The sequence below is a fragment of the Patagioenas fasciata genome, chromosome 8 (assembly GCF_037038585.1).
Source record: "Patagioenas fasciata isolate bPatFas1 chromosome 8, bPatFas1.hap1, whole genome shotgun sequence".
NCBI lineage: Eukaryota > Metazoa > Chordata > Aves > Columbiformes > Columbidae > Patagioenas > Patagioenas fasciata.
In genome coordinates, this window is record NC_092527.1 from 34,772,336 (window position 1) to 34,789,586 (window position 17,251).

The following is a 17,251-nucleotide window of genomic DNA, read 5'->3' on the forward strand; positions in this document are numbered from 1 at the left end:
GGGGTGGGGGGGTGTGTGTGGGGTGGGTATGGAAGAGAGGATGGATTCTGCTATATTCTTGTCCTCAGGGTCTTGCCAAAATTCTGAGCAACTGAAGAAGTCTGAGTGTTGTTTCCCATTATCCACTCTGCCCTGCCCCGCACCAGCAATCATATAGGTCTTAAAATAAACTTCAAGTTGTTTTGCAGAGTGAACACATATGTATACTAGTGTTTAGGTTTTGATATTTCCTGGTTTCCTTTATACTTGCCCTTTTTGTTTGTTTGTTTGCTTTCCTACTACATGGATGTTTTCTTAGGAGGTTTTGTTCACATAACATTCTACATCACTACCCTAGTCTGTAATCTGTCTGTTTTTATACAGTATCTTAAAACTTTTGCTAAGTTATTCAAATGCTTCTAAGTTGTAGATTCTAACCAAGGCATTTTAGTACATTAGTCCTTCAAAAGTGTGATTTCTATGTCAAGAACTGAAAGGATGAAAGGTGTAAAATGTTACACTTCCAAGAAAAGTGGAACTTACAGATACGCATGTAATGATGAAAGGATTGGCAGATCTGACTTCTCTCAGCCAGATCTGTTAACTTCATCTGACACCAAAAATATCCCATCAAATCAGCATAGAAGAGAACCAATATTGGCATTTGCACACCATTCATTTCCTAGGGATATGAAATATCTGCTGCAGTGATAGGACATATAGCAGCCAAAAGGTTTGCATTTCTTCATTGTCATAGCTTTCAGCCAGCAGATAGCTGGCCAATGTTTCCTCCTTGCTGTTTTAAATCCAGAAAGCTTTACAGTTGTGTTTAGGTTTTGGGTTATGATTGTTTATGCACTAGAAGTACTGCCATCATATTCTCTGCTGATTTCTGTAGATTTGCAGCAAAATCTTCCTTCAGTCTGATGAAAAAGATAGTGCTGGTGTTAGAATGTTTTTGCTTGGTATATCAGAACTGGGAAGGTGGAGGAGGAATGTGTCTCCTTGCCATGGTAAGCAAAACTATTGCTCAAAGAGTAGTCCTGAACTGACTTTGTGTCTTGGACTATAATCTCGTATTAACTGCATTTCTGGTCTCATCATGTTATTTAACAGAGGACAGTTGTTCAGCAGCCTTGATCACATGTAGTATTGTACAATTAGCAGACTGTTTGACAAAGGCTTCAGCCTCAGCTTTTTTTTCATAAAATATAAAGCAGCAACACAATTTCCATTTCCGCTCTTTGCACGAACTCCCCAATTCATTACAAAACACATACAAAGAGTTGTCTAATAGCTGAGAATTGTGTCTGATCCAGAACAATGAAATTATCTCAGCTCTGTTAGGAGGACAATGTACAGACTCCCAGACTGAGTGCAGCTTCTGGGCCTCCTGACACCCTCTGGAATGGAACTGGACAAATGACCTTTCACCTCTGTTATCCCCACACACTTTGAGGTATTGCCTCCATAAAGACTTCAGATTCCTTAAGAGCTTGTGTTGTGCTTAGCTCTGCCATCCTGATCTTGGTTGGATTCCCATATAGACACTGCTGGATGTTATTGTACAGTAAGGCTGATGTACTTCTTTTTTTTAATTTCCTTTTTTTTTTTTTTTATTCAATTCAGGTAGGGTTTAATGGGATGCCTGGGAAAACAGGTTAAACCAAAACCCACACAGTTCCTATGCACTCCAAGGGTAAGAATTAGAGACTCTGGAGAAGGGTCAATTTGGATCTGATTTCAGACTCTAACATGGGTCACTTTGGATTTATCTGTTTTGAGATGGTATCGGGAGATGAAATTAAATGCCTTTTCTTTATCTTCTTGGAATAGAGACTTCATGTCATAAATTCTCAGTTTCAGTGTTGGAGAAACTTTCAGAGGGTTTGATTGTTGTTATTTTCTTCTTTCTTTGACAGCAAGGCTCATCATTTTTTCTTGAAAAAAATTGGAAGCATGAAAACGGGTTATAACTGAGTTGAAAAGGACAGGATGTGCCTGGCACGTTTTAACATTAAAAAAAAAGGACATTTTAGGCAACTCTATAACAACGATTACTTTTGTAGAGCTCAGTTTACAAAGCTTTGAACTTTTGTTACCGCTCATCAGGCTGTAAGTGGAGGGCAACGTCTTGATATGAACCGAGAAATCAGAAGAAGGGGTAAATCTTAGGAGGGTAATGATTTCAAAACAGGCTGCAACATCTCTTCTAGCGTTATGACGAGTCCATAGGAAACCTTCTCTGAACTTCGCAGGACCTGAGGCAAACAGCGGCCCGGCTCCTGTGGAGAAGGGCTGAAGGGAGCAGCCCGGGGCACCCCAGCTCCTCGGGCCGCTCTCCCCGCAGCAGCGCCCGGCCGGGGGCTCCGCCGACCCCCGCTAACGGGCGCTGGGGCGGGGGATTCACCGCCCGCCTCCCCTTCCGCAGGGCCCCCGAGCTGCGGACGGCTGCAGCACTCCGCCGGCTGCGTGCGGCGGGTGGGCCCGGTGCTGTATCATCTCCCCCCCGCATTGGGTTTGGTTTAAGTGTGGGCGGGAGCGCTGTGTGCGGAAGCTCAGAGCGCAGGTTGCCGTCGCTGGGCGCAGTGGTGTGAGAGGCGTGTGAGCTGCCGGTGTGCGCTTCTCCCGGCTGCACCTTCCCCGCTCCGGGCGGAGCGCAGGGGCGTTCGCCGCCCTCTCCGCGTCGCCGGCCAGGCCGGGCCGGTGACCTCCCCCCCGCCTTAGCCGCTGGGGGACGGGCGGAGGGACGGATCCAAACGGACGGGGGGCGTTAGAGCGAGCGGGCGGCTCTGAGAGATTACAATTAGCCTTTAAAAATGGCTGCTTGGAAGCTGTCAGCTGGGACGCGGAGGGGCTGTTAACCCTCCCCTCAATTCTTTTCGCCGTAGGGCTAATAACGGAGTGGGGATAAAGGCTCCTCAGCCCTCTCCTCGCCGCCGCGTCCCCCTCTTCCCGCTGGTGCGGGATGCCGTAGCGGCTCCGCGGCCCGGCCGCCCTCACTTCCCATCCGACTGGCGAGAGGGCGGCAGCGGCCCCCGCCTCCCCGCGCTCCTCCCGCTGCCGCCTGCGTGTGTGTGAGAGTGAGCGTGAGAGCAGCGGGCACAGGCACTACAAAGAAGAAGGGGGAGTCGGGGGCTACATGGTGGAGGGTGGTGTGTGTGTGTATGTGCGCACACGCCGGTGGGGGGCATATCTGGTGAGGAGGAAACACAAGGTCAAGAAGCAGCCCTCCTCCTCCTCCATGGAAGAAGACGGGAGCGATGAGCCCTGAGGAGGACGACGAAGAGAAGGGGTGGATGGCCGAGGGCTGCCGGGCTTCCCCTCGGGAGTGACGGGCGCGGAGGAGGCAGTGCTGGGGTCGAGAGGGAGGAGAGGCCGACGAGAAGGAAGCGGGGGGTTTGAATCTCCCTGGCTGGATTATTTCTCCTCGGGGGACGCTGCCCCTGCCCGGGGTGCGCGGGCGGCGCTGCTATCGCTGCCGGCCGCTCCTCGGCCCATGGCCCCCGCGGCGAAAATGGACCCGGGCAGCGCTGCCGGGAGAGCGGGAGCTGCCCCCGCGCCTCTGGGCGTCTGGAGACCTTTCCCTTCCTCCTGCTGCTTCTCCTCGCTCCTGGATGTGAACAGCTGGCTGCTCTTCTACGGCTTCTTGTACCTGGCCCTCTACGCCCAGGTGTCCCAGTCCAAGTCCTGCGACAAAATCTCGTGCTTCTCGGGTCATTGTGTCAATTCCACCTGTGTCTGCGACCAGGGCTGGGTGGGAGACCAGTGCCAACATTGCCAGGGCAGGTTCAAGTAAGTCTCGCTTATTACGATTTTTTATTTTTATTTTTTTCTCCCTGTTATGCCATTTTCTTGTTTCGTGTGGCTGGCTGTTGTGTGGTGTATCTTTATCAATTTCTATATCTATTTATCTATATTTTTTTTCCACGTGTCTGCTATGATTTTGTTCATATGTGGTGGAAGTATGTTGCACAAATTAGGGATGAAATAAGCTCCTCCACCTCATGGCCCCTTCCTCTCAGCACACAGGGTGCAGTCCTCCAGTGAAAAATTGTACCCGCTGACTTGCTGCTGAAAATAGGCTGCTCAACTTGATGGGAACTGAGAGGCAGGGAGAGATCGGCCTAAAGCTGTGTCCCTGCTGTCCCTTCGGGAAGTGTCATGGAAATGACATGTGCACTTCATAGAGCTGTCCAGAGAGCCCAAATTTCCAGTGGATTTGAATGACTTTTTCCTTCTGGAGAGTGAAAGTGTTTTGCTCGTTCCTTTCTTTCGAGTGTTTCAGTTAAGCAGCCATTGGGTCAAGCAGATCCAGGATAACATAAATATCACTTGGTGAAATGTACATCACTCACAACAAGGCTTACAGGAGAGGTGCGAGTGGTGAATGTGAAACAATAACATTTTAGCAAAGGAGTGAGTGGTCAGAGAAGTTAAAACTACCTTCACATTCTCAAAAGTGGATGTGATACTTATCAGTGGGAAGGAAGCGCAGCCTGATAGTTGCTTTTCTATATGGCCTGAAAAAGAAGGCTTAATTTATAGGGCTGTCACTTCTGCCCCCGCCCCTTTTGGTATCAGTGTAAAGACTGCCTGTGAAGAATAAACGTTTGCTGTTATTTTGCTATATAACCTTGGACAGGACATCTCATTTCATTCCCTTGTAAAACACCCCTTAAAAGCTGGAACTCTATTAAGTATATTGACATATACAGCTGCAAAGTGTTCTAATATCTAGCTAATAACAATACATTGGTGAGGCTGTGTCTTACAGAATTCAAATTCTATCTTTGGGAAGTACTTTATTGGGTAAAAGGATCAATAATTGTCTGTTTTAAATGGCGTTTAACTTCACTTTTCTCTTCGGACTAATAAAATTAAGCTATATATTTTACATCTCTTTTAAATATGTAATCCGAGGTCGCTCATCCCTAAATAAACAAAACGTGAATCCAGTAACTTGTTATTTTGGGAAGTTGAGTAGCTGGGAGTCAGACATGTTGGCTGAAGTGATGTGCATGCTGCAGAGAAAGAAACAATTCTCTGATAGTATCTGATGGATTATTCTATCAGTGAGATTATAACTGAGATATAAAGATAATACAAGGCAAATATTATGCATCTTATCTACATATGAACTTGGTAACAGGATTTTTAAAGTTGGTCATTTGTTGCCTGTAGGTGTTGAAGATTTTGGGCTTGTCCTGTCCTGTGGTACAAGGGGCTAATTGCTCGGTGATTGAGAGTCAGGAGGCCCAGGTGAATCTGCTTTGTGTGTGATGACCTGCAGGAGACAGGCTTGCAGAGCTATTATTTCCTTGCTTTAAAGAGATTACTTGTATCCTTTGTCTTGATGCCACTCGCAAACAGACCCTAACACTGCAAGGGCTGAAGCAAATTTTCATTTCTTAAATTTCAAAGCTTGTTGTGAATGAGTATATTCTCTGAATGGTTACTGGAGCCATTATCTAGCCCTTGAAGGTATTTCCTTGATTATCTGTTAAACGTTTACAGTTCTTTACCTCGTTTGTATTTGTTGGGTGAGGAGGCACAGTAGTTACGTTTTTCACGTCTGGTAGAAAGTTAATAATCCATCCCCACCTAGAGGAAGTTCTGCCTGAATGTTGAACGGGCGCCTCATCTGAGCTAAGCTAACACAGTGGTTAATTGATGTGCCGCTAGGAGTTTGGGTGAAATCGAAACACATTTCCCATTAACTCCTCTGTATTATTTCATGCTTATCTTTGGAAATGACAGTGATGCTTGCATTATGATTTTTATCACGGGAGTAAGCGTTTTATTTTATTTAATTTTAATTTTTTTTTTTGTTTGCCCCCGCCGATACCCATGTTTTTACTGAGGACATTTTCACGGCGGTATATTTGATATCTCATCTGTGACCTTTATTCTTAGAAGTAAAATATACTCTGCAATGAAAACAAGCATTCTAAGATCTAAAGCTTTAAGCCCTGTGCATTTGGGATGGCATGAAATATGTTAATGTGTGTTACAATGCAAGCAGCAACGGAGTGGTTGTATTTTGAATCCTGAAAATTCAGATGGGTGTTGAATGGGTGATGAACCAAATCTACCTGTTTCCACTGAAGAGCTGGAAAATGTTAGTCTGCCTTATGGTGGGGTGATTAAGCTGTTTCTGACTTCTGTGGCAATTGATGGCTTGATTTATTATCGTGAAACATTTGTATATTGTTTCTGTGATTGTCTGTGAAGTCTGAGTGTCTGCTTTATACACCAGCAGCCATGGCTGGACTTGTGCAGCAGTGGAGCTTTAATTTGTCATTATATTGGATGTATATCACTTCTGCAGGAGTTTCTTCTGTCGCTAAGAGTTGCTGTGAAGCGTTTCAGAATGACATGAAGATTGACAAGTGTGTTTGGCTATTACAACTATATTAACTATTAATTTATGGGTTGTAGATAAGGTTCTGCTAACGTTTGTATAGATCCTATTCCAAACACATTGTTTCAAAGTTTGAGCAGTTACAAGTGCCTAGGTGCACCTCTATTATGCAAGATTAAAATTGAACTTCTAATGACCTAAATCAGACACATGTAAAGCCAGCTTTCTGTCACTAGATTATTTGAGGAACCAGATTTTTAAGGGTAGGCTTAAACCACTTGAAAATAAAAGGGTCTTTATTTTTCTTCATGTAAGTGAAGTGCGGTTATTTTTGCTCTTCTGGGACTGAATGACTTGCATTAGAAAGCATCAGAAACATCATCATAAGAGAAATAATCTACTTAGGTGTAACTTGGGTCCATTAATACTTTGGTGAGAGGTGTGTAGTATTTTTGACGTTATTTCCTTTCTAGACTGAGAAATAACAACATAGCAGAGAGACATAAATAATCAGTCAATATTAGTAAACAGATGTCAACTGACAAACTACGGTAACTTTGCTTTTTCTTTGTAGAAGAGTTACTGAGTAAGTAGACTAATTTGCAAGTGTTGCTCTGGACTGGATGATAGAAGGGTGGATGGTGGGAGGGGGGAGGAAATGGGAAAAAAGCTTCTCTAGCTCTCTTTTATTACTCTTGTTTATCAACTCGTGTCTTTACTCCGTGTATTATAAAGCATGTGATAACTCGTTACACAATCGGAAGTGTTGTTATTCTTACTGCATTGCATTCACATCCATCTCAGTCACTTTTTAGAATGATCTAGGCCTCATTTCTGTCTGGCAAGACAATTATTTACTCTCTGTTCAGGATGGATATTTGAATGCAGTCTGACTTCTCTCTTAAAGTGTTTGTTGTTGTTGTTGTTGTTGTTATAAAAAGGGAGGGGAAAGGCCATCTGTCTGCCTGCCTATGGGAGACAGGTGAAAGATAAGAAAGCCAAAGGGTGAGCAGGTTCTGTTTTTATAGCAGGGAACTTCAAACAGTGCAATTCCCAAGATGTGAACAAAACCACAGGCTTAAAAAGCACAATGTCCAGTTTTATTCTAACAGGTTGATTTATTAGGGAAATGAAACTTTTCATGCTGCATCTGCCACTCTTTCTATCTTATCCTATGCCTTTGAATTTGTTGATCAGTCCCAGTTTTCATGATGATATGGGTTTGGGCAGGAGGGAGAGGCTGTCCAAATCGGTTGTGTTTAGAGGCTCAGGGAATTCAGGGAGAAAATACATGAATGGCCCAACTGCAGGAAGCACTGCAGTCATGGCTTCTATGTATTCAGATGTCAAAGTCAATCAATCTTGAGATGCAGCAGTACAGGAAAACAGTTTTCATTCGTTTTGCTACTCACAGAATGGCTTCTTAGAAGAAAAAGGAAAAAAACAACCTACCACCAACAGTTTCCTTCAGGTTGGAGCAAAAAGTTACCTCTTTTCTAGCTCTGATTTGTACACTGGCATGCAGAAGAGCATTGGGGAAAAATGCACGAAACTGCCCTTAAGTTTTTGAGTACCTGAATGACTGGAAATACACAGTCTCTAAAATGCTGTCTTAAAAAACAGTAGATTGTGTCTTCAGAAGATTATAATTGTTTATTTGATAACTTTTGAGTCCCGATTAGCATATGTAACGAAGCAGACTGTACAGCACATTTGAATACCTGTGCTTCAGTTAATCTGCTTTGCCTGCTCCTGGATACCTGGTTGTTATGGAGAGAGTAAGAGCAAATTGATCTGCTGGATTATTGGACCTTATCTCCAGACGTTCTTACTGTACTTCTAAATTACCTCCTGCATGTTCTCCTTAATTTCTTAAGCTGCTATAAAGATTCTGCTTTCTTCACGGACAAAACAATTTCCAAGTACAAGAACTTTCACAACTGAAAGCTTAAAAGGGTGTCAAATTTTATTATTCCTGGTAAAATCCATATCTGTATCTGAAACTCTGAATTCTGCTGTCAGCAGAATGACTTGTGCAAGGAAAGTGTCCTTAAGTTGCAGTTTGTTAAGAAAACCAGTCATGTTGTATAAGAAATGATCTTTAAAATGAAGTTAATTTTATCTGCAGCCAGTTGAAGTTCATGCTACTGTGAAAAAGGGCAACTTTATCCCTCATGCTTCTCTTTGGTTACATCTTTCTGCTTCTTATGTAAGCATTAATATTCCTGTGGAAATTTGAAAAGTATCAACAGGAACATCTTTTCCCCATCTCCCAGCCAACTTTCTTTAAAGCCAGCTCAGTTTCCTTATGTTACTCCATTTGCATAAGTGTCCTGCTGACCCGGAGGAGGTAGCAGGAATGAGCAGGTGTGGATGGGAAAATAAAATTGTCTGTTTTAGAAATGGGACAGACTTAGTTTGACTTAACTTTAATGTAAAACAACATTCCTATTAAACTGGTGCAACTTCTATTATACAGACTGTCAGTGGCAAAACTACCTTTGTTGTCTGTGTGGCCCGTATCTGATTCAAGACATATGCATAATTATTCTTATTGACATCAATGGAATTGTGAGATTTTTACACCTGCAAATTGTCTTTTTAGAAGGCAATGCTTGAATGTTGATATAATTAAAGTAGTGGCAAGATCATTGATTCTGATTTTATTATTGTAAAACGTGACCATTATTTCAATTGATTATGGTAGTGATTCTTTGAAAAATATTTCTTCCAATGTGAGTAATTGTCTCTCTATAAAAAAATTAAATTTAAAATACAGTGATAGTTCATATGATAGATTTTGAATTCATAAGGAATATATTTTCTATTAAAATCTGTTTTTGAAATGTAGAAGCATAAGCCATACGAGCATCCTAAACTCCTCTGACAAGCTAAACAGCCTGCACTGAGAAGTGTTTTTTGAAAGGAAAGCAATCTTTCTGAAAAGTTTAAAAAATTGTTTTTATTAACTGTATTTTTTTTGTGGTTGTTTAATACTTTCTACGTAGAATCGTTTAGGTTGGAAAAGACCCTCAAGATGAAATCCAACCACCAACCTAACACTACCGTAGTCTACCAGTACACCATTTGAACGATTTCTATGGGTTTTCATAGACAAGGCAAGAAATGAACTCTGGTTAGCTGTTCTTACACCTTGCCTTATGTGAGCTCTAGGGTCACTTTGAATTAATTCCGGTTGGAGTTGCACATGCTTTAGAAAAGCATCTGTACACGTCTGAAAACACAACCAGTGCTGAAAGCAGGCTTCCAAAATTCTCCCATCAATTAGTTATCCTCACTGTTTTCTATAACCAGCAAAACCAAATGCTTAATCCCCCTAATCCAGAAAATCTACCCTACCTCGTTTTGTCTCGCTGAGTTGCCCTGTTTTCTTGTGTTTCCAGCCATGCCTTCATTGCAGAGTCATCAGTATGTCAGGCTTATATTCCTGTGTAGGTGAGAATATTGTCACCTTGTCCTCACTGAGAATGGAGGAGATGTGTTCCTTGAGTTGTCTCAAGATAAACCAGGTTTTTCCATCCTTAATTGCTCTCTTGGTTTTCAGCCTTCCCTGTTGCATTCCTGAGCAACGAATGCCAGAGCTACAGACTTGTTTCTTGGTAATGGTGGTACTGGTGACCTGTAGAAGCGGAGCAACCTCTCCCCTGCTGCTCCGTGTCCCGCTGTGCGTGGCTGTGGAGAACACTGCGAATCTGAGCCCTGTGCCGGCAGCTCAGTCCGGTATTTTCTGCCTTGTGTCTCCTCGGAGCTGCTGCATCCTCAGTACCAAGTGATTGATGCGTGGCCCTGCTTTTCTCAAACTAGTCTGTAAACTGAACATGGTCTCCTCTACTTGGGGTGATATTTAATGGTGGTGCTGCAAACATGTGTGTGTTTGGGATGGAGCAATTATCTTTTTTTAAAAAACCATCCCTCTTCCCTCCAAGCCGTATATAATTAATGTACAGAGTCCCTTCCTGTGTGTAAGTCTGAGACCATCTATAGGATTGAATCCAAATGCAAGTTAAGCAAAGGGCTTGTGGATTCTGGAGTCTAGTTTGTTTGCAGACTGAGCTGTTCGTTGCTTATGCAAATAAGTGTGGGAACAGATGGGTGATGACCCTGTCAGACCTACAGACAGCACCAAAGGCTGGTTGCTGTTGATATGGGTATGAAAAAAACCTCAGTGGTATTGAATGTATGCTTAAGTCTATCCATAAATGATGCATAAATGCCTGTACAGGTTATAGCATTTAATATTTATTATGTTCAAAATTTAATTTTGCAAATAAATAGTCTCATCCTAGTGTATCTCTTCCTTTAACCAAAAAGAAGGCATGATGATTGTATTTTGGAAGGCATTACCATATTTCATGTCATATTTTAAAAATGACTGTGAGTAGTTTTTGAGTCTGTAACACTGCACTAGAAGTTGATTAAATTGTAGGAAAATGTAGGCAGAAAAGGTAGGATGTAATAGAAGGTGCTGCAGGAATATCTTTGGGATATTCTTACATGTTCTAACCAAAGTGCTGGTGAAAAGAACCTTACTTTAAAACACTACTATATAGACAACTAAAAAAATGCATTGAAAAACTCATGCAGTATTGAAGAATAATTATCTGTCAGTGTCCATGGAAATAATTAGCTGTATAGTCCAGTCTTATAAAACATGCTACAAAGTTGCTGTGAAGAGAAATAAATGATGATGATACCTGAAAATGGAGGCACTCCAGTGAACTGCAGAGGTTAATGGTAATAAAGGAATATTAGTAAACTATGAGCAAGTGTGTGTTTTTGTGTGAGGTGGGTGAGCAGCAGGAACTTTCAAACTAGTGTTTGAAATAATATATAGTGCCCTATATATTATTAAAAACCTATTGAGTAGACGTAAGAGTTGCATCGATTTCAGAGCTCCATGTGGAGTAAGACCCTATAGAGAAGTGGCAGAACTGAGCTCAGCGCTGTTGCTTAGTGTTCATTCACAAGGCACAAGAACTGAGTTTGACGTCTCCTGCAGACAGAAAAACCTAAACCTTTTAGACCTCTGGAAAGTAATTTAGCCAGCAACTCTATCGAATATTCTAGGGTAAACATCTGAAACTTGGTTAAAGTAACAGCATTTTGCAAAAACTGAATTAACTGTAAAATCTCTGCCTAAATTTACAGTTTATGGCACATATCTAGAGGAAATGGATTCCAGGATCTGTTTGAATCAGTATCTTACATTTCTTAGCAAGAATGGAAATGTGCTACTACTACCATATGATGGCAAAATATCTAGTTTGCTTGTGTTTAGAAACAAGTTAGCAGTAGAATATTTACAAGTTTTAAGCAGCATATACCTGAGAATCATGATTTACATAAGGAATTTTGAAACCAGGATATTCTAGGCAATGGAACAAGTACTGAAGTACTTAAAGATTGGATGCAGACACATAAAATGACACTCAGTGTCTACATTTTCCTATGGATTTCTTCCATAATTTATGTGCTTCAGTGTCTCATCTGTAAAAAGGAAAGAACGCTTCCTGTAAGGTTAAAGACTTGAGGTGACCCATGATTGTAACAATGAGGGACAGCTAATGAGCTAAGTACAAATTTAGAGTATTTCTTCCTAGAAGGTGATAAATACAGTGGCACAAAGACCTGTTGTCCAGGCTATGCCTTATATCTCAGACAGAGTAAAACGACTTCCTCATTAGATCAGATGAATCTAAAACTTGCAGGCAGTCTGTATCATTGCAGAATACTTGAGGAATAAATTGTTCTCTTATTTACGAGAATCCTTGGAAAAATTGTACGTTGTCCAAGTCACTGATAACGTTTTATTTCAAAAGTTAATCCCCCCAGAAGACCTAACTCCCAGTGTTGAATTAAATCTTATAAACAAATATTGTGATACACTGTAATACTTAAGCAACCAGTCTTCAAAGGATCTGTTTACTTGTATGAATACACTGGTCTATATTAGTCATTACATTCTTATATCTGTATCAAAGGACCATGCATTATGCATTTGCAGGATGATTGCATTATATTATTACGGAGTTGTGAGTCTGGATTCACAGTCTTTAAATGTAAGTTTTTATTACAGACATGCACTTTTATGCATAGATAGGTGTTTGTTCTCATGTTTTTGAGTTTTCAGCTTGTTCTCTGTTACCTTGAAGGCTAATAATGTGTCTTCAGTGAAAAAGTGGATCATGTTGAGTGTGTCATGTAACTGTTGGGATGCAGGAGCTGAAGAACAGTCAGAAGTATCACAAAAGGACCAGATCTTAATTATCTATGTTACCAGTTGTGGCAGTAAAGTGTGAGGAGCAGTGATTTTGATCAAAAGCCTGGGAGGAGAGCTGTAGTTAGTAATGTCTTTAAATACTCTGGTGAGCCTTGCAGAAACTTTCTGTTCAAGGTGCAAATAAACCATCAGGCATCATGGAACAAGACAAATGTGCTCCACTGATTGCTGCCCTTGCCCCAAATCCAAGGACAGAGATAAATTAACCAGAAAAATATTTTGCTAGTCATGCTGCAGTTTAAAACACTTTCCTTTTTGTAATGGATAGTAGTGGTGAATAAAATATGCGAAGGTTAATTTTCTTCTCAGCTTCCAAAACTCATTAAAACTTTAGTACCTGACTTATAAAGGAATACTTGATAGTTCCAGCTTTATTAGTAAAAGTGGAATGCTGAGTAATCAAACTGTAGGATAGTTTTCACTCAGTTGTTCTTTCCTGAATCTGGAGAGTGTATGTGTGTGAAAATATCTTTCTCACAAAGAAAATCCAAAACAATTAAACCAAGACAAATGCAAAATAATTCACGTTTGTGTGTGCAGACACAGTTTACCAATATACTTTGGAGGATACTTGATAATCAGATGTGTTCCTGGTATATGCAAGATGTACCAAAGCAGTTATGGGGAAGAGCGAAATGAACTGTGTGTTTCATAGGAAGTACCACAGAGCTACTGTTATTAAATTAAGCTGTGTGCTGTGGTTCTCTCGTATCAGCAGATCTGTTCTGTTTGCTTCTTAAGTCAACTGAGGCTTTTCTAATGGGTAACTTAAAACATTGAACAGGAGCTCCAAGGTGTTCTTGAAAAAATGACAAATACTGGACAAATGACTGCTTCGGAAAACATACAAATTTGCACTCGTGTGCACAGCTGTAATGTCATGTTAAGACAGCTGTGTTAGAAAATATTTTTGCAGATGTTTCCTGAACCTAATGCTGATCTAAGTATTAAATCCAGAATATTTTTATGTAAAACTTTTAGAAGTGTAGCATTTTGTAGGAATAATCTTTGGGCATCTATTTTAAAATCAAAATGACACAATTTTTCTCGAGTCTTTAATTTGCAAATTGCTTATACAATTTGAGTTTTCATGGGGGAGGAACCCTATCTATATTTAAGGAACTACTTGCCTCTACACAACTGTATCATACTTTGTGTCAAGATATCTGATTTAAACACTAGGTAATCACAATGGCCTTGAGAAATAGGCACTTATTTTTTTGAGCTGTTTTACATGTAGGAAACCTGAAGTTGTGTGGTTGTCTAAGGTAATAATAACAACAACAAATAAATGACTGATTTTAAATGGAAGCTTGGGAGTTTATATGATTTTCTGTTAATTCTGTTTCAGTCCTCATTTTAGGAAGACTGAATTGTTTTGAAATTGTACATTCTTTTTCTGCCAATATACAGTATAGATAGACATGCTTTTTTTTTCTTTGAGACCTTTACTATGTAGCATAATCAGGTACAGGAGAGGATATGAAACTTATAATTCAGGATACATAGCTGAGAAGTTTTGTGATGATGTTTTAGACTGAATGTTCCAAACACATACTGTATGTCATTCAATGAGGGTACGGATGCTTCTGTTACCACAGGTATAAATGTCAATATATGTTAGAGGTTGATGAATATGTAGTGAATTGATCTTGAAAGGTGTCCTCCAGCCAGGACATCAAAGCTGGACTGAGTTTGTACTTCTGTCTTCTTGTTTTCAAAGGGGGCAGAAGGGAGATGGGGGAACAAGCAAAGCACAGCTTAATATATTGAGTTCAGAAAAGCTGTTCATTAACAGGAACATTGCTGGATAATTTAATTTTCAGTTTTATATATATCCTTGAAGTGCACTTACTGCTTTTGAGCTTTGTATGCATTCTGAAGTCTGTTCTCTAATGTAAAATTCTGAGGTGACAGGCAGCTGAACCTCAGTAGAATATTCTTTTAGACGTAGGTTTTCTGATTCAGATTGACTCTGTTTGTAAGTAGCAATTGGACTGGAAAGCAGAGCCAATGTATGTTATATTCTTTTTGGAATGATAGAGGCTTGCAGTGTTGCACTGAAATGGAATTTGAGAACATCTTCCTCTGAATTTTCCCTTTTCATTGTCTTATAGCTTTGAGGTCATGCCCAGTAAAGATCTTCAAAAGCCTTACCTACTATTATTTAAAAAAAAACCCCTGTGGTTAAAGTTCGTGCCTGCTAAGGAGATTCCTTCCAGACTGCTATACAGTTCTTTGACACACCACTTGTTGCTCTTCACAGTTGCTACTTTTTTATCATTCTGATAAATTTGACTCTTTAATTCCATCTGCTAATGAAAACCAAAGCAGACGAACGACACGCTCCATTTTACTCCTTCTTTTTAAATACCGCAATTGAGAGTTTTTCCGTGATCAAGGGAAGCACTGTGCAATATGTGATATTGTAGTTTATGTTGTATCTTTCTAATCTACAATTTCCTTTTTTGCCTTTATGTAATTGACTGGGTATGGAGGTAAATAATCGTGCTTCACGCCTGGGAGAATGACAGAACTACCAGATGCTAATGTTGGTATGAGCATAGCTGCACAAGGTGTTCAGTAGAAGAAATGTTCTTTTTTTCCCCATAGTTATGCAGGTGCAGACTTAGGCTCCAGTGTATCATATTACTTATTTTAGTGCTACTTGAAAGCATTCTATTTTGAATTAAGAAAACCCCACTGTTTGGGGAAGGAAATTCTCAAGTTTTCTATATCTAAAAATCTACACATTTTTAAGCAGCAGCAACTTACAGGGTTTCCTCCCTGGTGAGAACTTTGTCTCTCTTTGTTTTTTAACAGACCAGGAGGATTTCTGGGATGATGTCAACCTGCAAGACAGCACATTATGCAAGTTCATCTTCAGTGTCTTGTGTATTTATGAAATATACATGTTCTGATGGTATAGTTTAAATGAGAGGATGCCTTTATTTTGTGGTTGTTTCTGTTTTTAAGGACAGCAGATCGTCCTCACTGAATTCTCTGCTCTTTGCTTGTTATGTTCCTCTTGGTATGATATAGTTGCCTTATAGTTAAGATGTTCTAGTCTAAAAGATCTTGTTATTGCTTCCGTATGAAAGTGGAAAATGCTTTTAAAATTGGGATGGAATGTCTGGAAGGCTGAGAACTGTATCTGAAAGGAATTGTGGAACTGAGGTTAGCAGGTTTGTATGTATGGATGTTGCAGTGAAGAAAAAGTTGCATATTCTGGCTAATACATACTAGCTTTAAGTGATTCTGTTTGTGCATGTGCTCAACAGCATAAGGTGGTAATATTGTTCAAGGCATCTCTATACTAGATTTCAATATTAACTTGGGTTACAGGCCGCGTATATCCAGCCTGCTTGCTGCTCTGGATCCTAAGAGTGGATTTTTTTCATAGCGGGGTGAACTTTTTCATAACAGGTGTGAGAGTTTTGGAAGATACCTTCTGTACTTAATGAAATAAATAACTTATGCTTTTTCTATGGATAAACAACGTTTAATCCAATTCCTTAATTGTATTCCTTAAACATGTGTTCATTAGAGCATAAGCAAAACAGCACTGGGTGTGCGGGGGATTTGCTCCGCCCAACGCGCACACCTTTTAACAATAATAAGTATGCTTAAATACAGTGAGGTATTACATATTCATAATGACCCCAGGAACGCCTATACATATTCATAACCTTTCCCACTTCTTATTAAAATGAGTCTCAGATAACCATTTACATATTCCCCTCCTTAACCCTCCCCTGTTGCGCCTGCGCAGTGTCACTTGGTGAATTTGAGGAGGGGTCTTTGGGGGTCTTTGGATGGAGGCTCCTTTAGCTTCGTCATAGTGAACTTTTTACCTTTGGCTCATTATGAGGAATTGGCTGGAACCCAAGCTGCCAAGTCGACTGAAACCAGACTGGCACCCCCTTTTTGCTGTAAATCTTGGCTATCTTGTCTCCTCAAGGTTGCAGCTGGTGCTGTAAAACTTCTTATCTCGGCATTCGATGAAGTCCTACTTTTTTCTTAAACAATTGGTTACATACAGCTCTAAACTAGATATTAATTAAGTGGCTTAAAGTGTTAACTTGTTAGTAGGCCGTTATTATGTAGTTGCTTAACCCTTAAAATGTTAGTTTCCTCTATCAATATAACTTCATAAACAAGTTTCATAACTTTTTACGTAGAACTTAACCACCTTTTTCCAGGTTCAGAGTCTGTGCCTCATTTGGTTATATCTCTGAACATTAAACATCTTAGCACAAATCACAACTGCATTTTTCACATTAAGAATGTCAGAGGGGTTTTTAGTTTGGTTTTTGTTGTTGTTGTGTTGTGGTTTGTTTGTTTGTTTTTCCTCTAATGTTGAATTTTACCGAGTCCATATTGGCCCATGCGATTCTTTAAGGTTTTATGTGCATGTATGCTTGATGACTCCTGAGTTATTCACTGAGGCAGCAAAGAGAAAATTGCATAGCTGTGTGGATATGTGCGATGTCTGTGTATCAGATATACTCTGTATTTGCTCATCTAATTAATCACGTTGAAGTTTTGGGAGGAGAAAATAGACTTCTTCAGAAAGTAATTTTCAGGAGCTGTGTGGATAATGAACA

At 40.5% G+C, this 17,251-nt stretch overlaps 1 protein-coding gene across 7 annotated transcripts in view; it reads left to right on the forward strand.

Moving 5' to 3' along the window:
• Nucleotides 1-2,551: 2,551 nt before the first annotated feature.
• The window catches only part of ATRNL1 (attractin like 1), a 492,025-nt gene continuing 477,325 nt past the window's right edge, over nt 2,552-17,251 (forward strand). For 4 of the 7 annotated variants that reach the window (XR_011740344.1, XR_011740345.1, XR_011740347.1 and 1 more), the window contains exon 1: nt 2,552-3,774. Coding sequence is in view for 3 of the 7 variants with exons in the window: in XM_071812183.1 (XP_071668284.1) it covers nt 3,479-3,774 (296 nt within the window). In the remaining 4 variants the exon portion in view is untranslated. The remainder of the gene's footprint in view (nt 3,775-17,251) is intronic. The other 3 variants (XR_011740346.1, XM_065843245.2, XM_071812182.1) reach the window with 1 other exon arrangement.